Below are 6,473 nucleotides of genomic sequence, written 5' to 3' on the forward strand. Positions count from 1 at the left end.
TTAGCTTAAACCGTGAGAGTCAAGCAAACCTTACGGCCTTCAGCAGGGCCTTAAAGTGACAGGCACTGAATTCGACTTGCACATCACCAATGCAATAATGACATGAAAGAGTAGTCTATATAGTTTAAACTTTATAAATACTAATAGTTTAGCTCACAGGACAGATGTGGCCTTTGATTAAGCTTTAATTTTGTGTAATTAATTGTAAATAATACGTTCTTTGTTGTTCATTGTGCCATTTCTTGTTCGTTTCATTTCAATTTCTAATAATAATGTAAGTAATAATTACTAATAATGTAAATGGAAGGAAATCTGACTTCATTGCACTGCAGTATGATAAGTTTGTTTATTTATATTTGATTTTATTCAAATAAAAAGAAATTTGATGTAAGAGTACGGTCTTTGTCCTTCAATTTATGAGTATGGTGTTTGATGCATGATTTTATGATGGCACCCTTGAATTAATCAGTGCTCCACTAAGGCCACCCCTGTTAAAAAAGTCTAGAATCGACACTGTTTGCCGTGCATTAAAGGATTTTAAATGCACGACGTGGAGGCTAATAACCGTCGACGCGAAGCGGAGGGTGGTTGCCTCCGCGAAGTGCATTTTAAATCCTTTAATGCACGGCAAGCCGTTGATTATCCCGCTTATTCCATGGTCATTTGCCAAGTTATAGACAAGTTAAAACTTGAATTGATATTTGCAGCACAATATTTGACCGAATAGGTAAAAAAGACGGTTATTTTCGTCAGTTATGACACGCAGCTCTAGCATTCTGCCCGCTTCAAATCAGACACAGAGATGAAATAGTGCGGTAAGATCACATTTATTTGAATGAATTATAGCATTTATTTCAGTAAATTATCGATCGACCGAGAGAGAGCGAGAAGGCGAGGTAGAGATGACAGTTTTGTGTGTGTGTGTGTGTGTGTGTGTGTGTGTGTGTGTGTGTGTGTGTGTGTACCTGGTATTCACCACGTTGTGGGGACCAAATGTCCCCACAAGGATAGGAATACCAGTAAAATTTGACCTTGTGGGGACATTTCTCAGGTCCCCATGAGGAAACAGGCTTATAAATCATGCACAATGAGTTTTTTTGAGGAAGTAAAAGTTTGCACAATCTCCTGTGAGGGCTAGGTTTAGGTGTAGGGTAGGGTTAGGGCGATAGAAAATACGGTTTGTACAGTATAAAAACCATTACGCCTATGGAATGTCCCCATAAAACATGTAAACCAGTGTGTGTGTGTGTGTGTGTGTGTGTGTGTGTGTGTGTGTGTGTGTGTGTGTGTGTGTGTGTGTGTGTGTGTGTGTGTGTGTGTGTGTGTGTGTGTGTGTGTGTGTGTGTGTTTGTGTTTGTGTGTTTATATGTGCGTACCTGCCTGCATTGCTGTGCGTCTGCGCGTCTCTCTCTACAAACAACGAATTCATTCAAAAACAGCAGTTTTACCACTTCGCTGATGAGGAATATAATGTAGCGATCTAGTATCTAGGATATTTTACCAATAAAAATCGCGGGGAAGTGCTGACAAGAAGTTTATGTATGTGCGCAGCACAATCCGATCTCCGACCTCTCTCTCTCTCTCTCTCTCTCTGCCTTTGCGTGCATCAATTAAAGCAGCGCATTAATATAGAACGGTGATTAAACTGACTTGGAACTACCTGTGCATTAAACGGTTTTACTGCACACCTGCCAGCCAATCAGAATCCAGTATCCAGACATTCCATGGAATATATATATATATATATATATATACACATTATACAAAATAGTTTTAATACTGAAGGATTGTTGTACTTTCTCAAGGAATGAACGTAACTTCATGCTTCGTGCTATGAAAAAAAAAACAAAAAAACAATGACAGTGAATAGAACATCCTGAAAACATCATACGTTCCAGTGAGTCTTACGTCACAGACAGAGAAATCAACAAAATACAAAAACATGACATAACATTGAATGCATCATTTAAACTTATATAAATCCACTGTAAGCATTAGAGAAATTAGAACACGTTAGAACACGTCTGGCGTTGTTCGCTCTAATTATGTACATAATTTATAATTTATTTTCACTTTTCATATTCTTTTCACTATGCAGTAAAGGAACATCAGTTACAACGAAAAATACATAATATAAGCAAAAAGACAATGAGGGTTATACAATAATCCAAAGCATATTATATTAGCTTATAAAATTTACACCATGAAAGAGTCTTACAAGCAATGGAATTTTTAGAGTTCTTAAAGACTTCACATAAACATCAAAATCTTTCCTGAAAATATGTAAAAAAAAAATTATGTTCTTTTATTTATTTATTTATTTATTTATTTTTTATTATTATGCAAACGTTTAACATATGTACATAAATTCGCGTTGAGTTGCTCATTGACACTACACTACACTCACAGGAACAATTCGAGCAATTTGATTGGCTGATGAATCTGTCAATCTGAAACGAGAGCTCTGAAGGATGCTTGGAGATCGCAGTCAAGCTTTACTTCAATAACTTTTTGGCGTTATTTGCTTACACTAAGCATGCACAGCATCTGTATCATTGCAAATCAAATGAGTACATATACAAATACATATAAGTAAATGAGAATAAGGAAAATATATATTTTTAGACTCCTGTTAAGCCAGCAGGTGGATTCCTCACAAATTTCACACCATAGAAAACGTGTTTTGAAACGACAGGCCTACCTGCCATGCATGTGCTTCGATATCTCTGTATAGGCCTCTTCTATATCTTGGAGATGAGGCTGCAGTCATATTACATCCGCAGTATAAAAGGAATTCAGAAATAAGGTAAAAGTAATTTCTTGTTTTTCTCCAGTGTTCTGATGTTAGCTTTTTTTTTTTTTTTTTTTTTTTTTAGATTTGTAGAGTTCACAGATGACCAATATTATGAATAGTAAAATCGTGATAATTGTATGAGTAAATTGCATTTGTTTGCTAACGTTTGTTGTCTGTTGTAACGTTTGGAAAAAAAATGACCTTGGATTTGTAAAATATGCAGGTTTATTAATAACGAAAATCTAGCAAATTTGTTGCAATCAATGGAGAACACTTAAGTAGTTTTGTCAGTATGTTTTTTTAATTAAATGTGTTAGATGAAATATTTTGAGAAATTGCATATTTGATTAATAAAAAGTCTCTTTGGATTTAAATTGTCATTGAGACCGAATTAGGTACAAAAAGAAAAAGACATGCAGCAGTAAATAAAAAATACAGAAACTGTACAGTATAAAGCAGACTTCATGTTTGGTTATTTACAGAAATGAATAGCCACTCGTACAATATACTGTTAAATTCTTTTAGATGGAAAATTAAAAACATGTATGTAGATATCACAAATCATGCATCGTCATTTTATATTTAATGTACATTATGCAAAATGACTTTGTAAATTATGTCTTACATTTCTACTGAGAGTATACAAATGAATTTGTGGCATGCGCTCTAAGACTAATCATCTGATTTTGAATACACTCAAGTGTAAAGACAGTAAATAGAGTTAAACATACAGATAATCATCTGTGGTTGGATTTTTGTTCTTTATGGATGGCCATATGTACATGCAACCAACTATATCTAAAACTCAAATAACATGTTGAAAATTAAATTGCATATTACAGAGTATATCAAAAACACCATTGAACATTAATCACTGCAAATCTCATTGTTACAATGCAGTACTGAAAATGTAAGCATGTTTTATTCCATAAACGTATGCAGCATTTAGCCTTGAACTGAGAATTGTTTTTATATGACCTTTAGCGTTTTTTAGTATACATGCTGTATGTTACAAGAGAGAGTTCTTCAGTAATCTTTACTTTGAGTTCATTTGCGGTGAAAGAACTTTTTGCTGCGTAACTCAGAATGTCTTCACCCTACAATAATGAGGAAAAGGAAACAAAGATCAGGGAATATTTAAAATTAATGTAAAGTTGAGTCTTAAGAAAACACATCAGCATAATCATTTGCACTTAAGACTGACCGTATAATTCTAATGAATAATTATTAGATTTGAACCTTTTGAAATTGCAAACATAAAAGTAAGAACTTACTTGACTCTCTTGAGATTTGTGGACTGTGGGTGAATAAAGAAATGTCATTAAAAATCAAATAAGTATAGTGTTTGTAGTAGCAATTGTTGCATTTCTATAAACAAGTATATAAAGATAGTATGTAGTATATAAATGTAATTATATTAATACATTATTATCAGTATGTGTGGTAAAAAGAAACCTTACTTTTATTTGGATCCTGACATAGTTTTAAGGCCAGAAATACAGCTAAAGTCAAAAACATGATGTTTGAAACTCCAAGAACAAGCAGGATTGGATTCACATTCTCTGAAATGACCAACAATTCAAGACATTATTCAGAATGCTAATATTACTTAATTGGCATTATTTTCCCCTGATATTTGAACCAAATTGTCCTCCTGTGTGAAAACACCAAATATTTTTCCAACAACTTTACCTCTTAAATGTAGTTCTGTTCCTTTTCCAAACAGTATCTCTCCACATGCAGCCACAGCGCAGTAGTACATCCCAGCATCGGACTGACTGATGTTGCTCTTGAAGAGATTGTAGACACAGCTCTGCATTTTAGACTCAGTTGTGTTCTCACACTGACCATCTCTCTGTCCTTTGGTGTAAATGATTCCTTGAGATTCTTCTGAGCTTTGCCTGAACCAGTAGACACTGTGTTCTCCTGCACAACTCTCACTGAAGATACTGCACTGCAAACTCACAGAATCCCCTGGATGAAGCGTGTCTATCAAAGACTGCTGAAGAGTTGTACGTCTATCTATGGCTCCATCTTGAAAAGGGACATAAGAGGCACATAGTAGAAATAGTAAAGGGAAAAAAAATCAATTGCCTCAAACCAAACAGTAAAACATACCTCTGACAAGTAATGTAGTGCCTGCACCCATTTCAATGGTGTAGTATGATGAGACCACACAGTAATATGTTGCTGAGTCTGAAGGCTTTGTCTTTAAAATGGTCAGATTAAAATGATCATCTCCAATGATAACATTAAAACGATTTGTTTTCTTAAAGTTCTCATTCCATGTGGGTTGTTGATTTAAATATAAGGATACAATTTGTAAGGATTTTTCTTCATTTGTCTGTTTAAACCATGCTGTTGTTGATTGCAGAAGCCTTGAAAAAGTGCAAGTAAGGTTCACATCCTCTTCAGCTCTAACTATTTTTACTTTATCCTCCTGAACAACATTAACATCAGAGGAGCAGACTGCAAAATGAAACAAACAACAGATACATTTTGAGTTGAATGTGTTATGTAGTGTTAAGTATATTGTAAGTGAAAAGAGTTTAATATTTGAAAATATATTTAGATACATTTACCTATTGTTGAGGAGAGCAAAACAATGAAGTAATATCTCATGATCAGTTGTCTCAGAAAATGATTCTTGTGCTTTGAATTCCCCTGAAAAAGAGAACGAATGAGCACACTATCAATCCATTAACACATGCTAAAGAACATTGTGGCTAACCGTGACTTACCATGTGTCCATCAAGCGCTGCTTCAGACGACTGACGCACATATACACTTTCACCTTAACTTTTATGCTTTCACACCCCTTGCCACATCAAAATGGTAGAAAAAAATTCTTACCCAACCATTTTTCCATCGCTCCAAACAACCTCTCATTTATTAAGACACATTGTAAAAAGTACTGTTTAGTTACCAGTTTATAGTTAACAAAAGCTGGCTCCTCTTAAAACTGTCTTGTTAATATGTTGTTTCATTGCTACTTAAAATACATCATGTGGTTTGACAGAGGAAAAAAGCAGGAAATAAGATGTTCCTAAGCATGCAACCAGAAAACAAACCCTTAAAGGGCCCCATATAAAAATTTATTTCTATAGTAGTAGCGATGATGAGCATCCAATATATAACCAAGTTTAACTATTCTGTGATTCTGTTGATGAATGCATAGTTTATTCATGCATTCCAAATTTACACACTCTTAAAAAAAGTCTATAGTGTATAGACATACATCTTGAGATGTTACTTGGACAAATATTCGGTCATGAAGTCTGGTTCATAGGGTGACCCTCACACAGGTGAGCCAGCTGCGAGTGATCAGACTCGTTTAGAAGTAGCACACTAGGCCCAGATCCCCTCTATGGATCCACAGCCATCTTGAGGCCTTCTCAGCAGCCTTCTGGTTTTTCTTGATCGTTTTTTTTTTTCACTGCAGTCCATTCAAACCAAGGCTCTCCATTCATTGTTCCAGCAATCTGTGATGATTGGCTTCCTCAATTCTGTCTTCCCAGGGGAAAGTCAGTTCTAGCAAGATCACTTGTTTTGAAGTCTCTGATGTTGACATCATGTCTGGGTGAAGCAGTGTTTGTTATGTTTTCGGGGAACTTGAGCTGCCTTCCTTCACACCAATAGTGTGCTTTTTCCCCAGCTCTAATGAAAGAAATGTATTTTT

At 35.1% G+C, this 6,473-nt stretch overlaps 1 protein-coding gene across 1 annotated transcript; it reads right to left on the reverse strand.

Annotated features, from left to right (window-relative positions):
* Positions 1-3,407: 3,407 nt before the first annotated feature.
* LOC141331364 (uncharacterized) lies at positions 3,408-5,416 on the reverse strand. Its single transcript, XM_073836396.1, has 5 exons — positions 5,377-5,416; positions 4,913-5,263; positions 4,487-4,828; positions 4,250-4,356; positions 3,408-3,891 (listed from the first exon to the last, which is right to left on the reverse strand). The coding sequence occupies exons 1-5, from the start codon at positions 5,414-5,416 to the stop codon at positions 3,775-3,777; spliced, it is 957 nt and encodes a 318-aa protein (XP_073692497.1). The 3' UTR covers positions 3,408-3,774.
* Between the last annotated feature and the right edge of the window lie 1,057 nt (positions 5,417-6,473).

This window comes from Garra rufa, chromosome 3 (assembly GCF_049309525.1).
Source record: "Garra rufa chromosome 3, GarRuf1.0, whole genome shotgun sequence".
NCBI classification, from domain to species: domain Eukaryota; kingdom Metazoa; phylum Chordata; class Actinopteri; order Cypriniformes; family Cyprinidae; genus Garra; species Garra rufa.